Source organism: Acanthamoeba castellanii (genome assembly GCF_000313135.1).
Source record: "Acanthamoeba castellanii str. Neff unplaced genomic scaffold scf7180000083005, whole genome shotgun sequence".
Lineage (NCBI taxonomy): Eukaryota > Discosea > Longamoebia > Acanthamoebidae > Acanthamoeba > Acanthamoeba castellanii.
In genome coordinates this window covers 2,259-3,439 of record NW_004457721.1, presented here as the reverse complement: position 1 = coordinate 3,439, position 1,181 = coordinate 2,259, and the positions used below count along the sequence as shown (strand labels likewise).

Here is a 1,181-nt window from a genome sequence, read left to right as displayed (position 1 = left end):
ATAATTGAGACACCATCAGCATCATCGTCACCTTCAACTACTGCTGACCGGACATGGAGAGGCGCTTGAACTCGTGCGCGGCGGCGTACTCGGGGTTGAACGGCGGCGGGTTGGTGTGGCCGCCGCCGCTGTCCGAGAGAGGCGACGGGTAGTGCGGGCTTCCGCTGTGCTGCTGCACGTCGTAGACCGAGGGGAGCGCGGACGACGACAGGGCGCCGCCGTAGGGCACCTGGTGCAGCGAGCCCGGATAGTACTGTGGGAGGTAGGCGGCCGGCATCTGGGTCGCCGGATAGGCGTACATGGCCGGCATGAACATTTGCTGCTGCTGCTGCTGCTGCTGCTGCTGCTGCTGCTGTGACCAACACACGACACGACACACGATCAACGACAAGACATGCAGCACGGGTCAGAAACGAAGTGCGATGAGGCGGCGAACGAAGGGCGAAGAGGACGTACAGACTGGGGACCAGGGGGAGTATGCGGAGGGGTGGCCTGGGGCGGGTAGCCCTGCTGCGGCGGGTAGTAGCCGCCCACGGGCGGGCGCAAGGTAGCGGCGGCGGCCTGCTGGGCCATCATGGCCTGCTGCTGCTGCTGGTGCGCGGGATCGGCGGCATACATCATCGGCTGGCCCTGCTGCGCCAGCTGGTGCGGCGGGGTCTGTGGTGGTGTCAGCTGCGGCTGCGACTGCGGCTGCGCAGCATGCCGGGTGAGAGGATACGTGTAAGAACTCGTCTGTCAGTCAGCGCCTATTGCGGAGAGCTTACCTGGGGCAGGCTCGAGCCACTCCCGGGCGAGGGTGCTGCCTGCACGCCCATCTGCGCCACAGGGTCCTGGTGGCGAGGGGGGGGGAAGAATGAGCGAGATTCAGGGGGGGAGATACAGGGAGTGGTCGCGGCCCGTACCTGGACGATGAAGAAGTGCTGAGGGAGCTGCGACTTTTGCGTCTGGACGCTGAAGTCAACGTCGCGGAGCAGGATGGGCTGGCCGAAGCACTCGTACTTGACGACATCGACGGGGTACAGGCGCTGGTTATTGGACAGCACCTTCATGCCCGAGGCGATCTGCTGTTTGACGCCAGCAGCACTGCGGAAGAAGAACGAACACGATCAGTGACGAAGAAGAGAAAGAGAGAAAAGCGAACAGAGAGGAGGCGTAACGCACTTGAACAGCAGCGTGAGAGC

At 64.0% G+C, this 1,181-nt stretch overlaps 1 protein-coding gene across 1 annotated transcript; it reads right to left on the bottom strand.

Moving 5' to 3' along the window:
- Positions 1–37: 37 nt before the first annotated feature.
- ACA1_004400 (uncharacterized protein) lies at positions 38–1,049 on the bottom strand (the record flags this gene model as incomplete). The annotated part of the gene is made up of 4 exons (XM_004357986.1): positions 38–352; positions 457–690; positions 765–830; positions 903–1,049. The coding sequence occupies 4 exons, from the start codon at positions 1,047–1,049 to the stop codon at positions 38–40; spliced, it is 762 nt and encodes a 253-aa protein (XP_004358043.1).
- Positions 1,050–1,181: the final 132 nt, after the last annotated feature.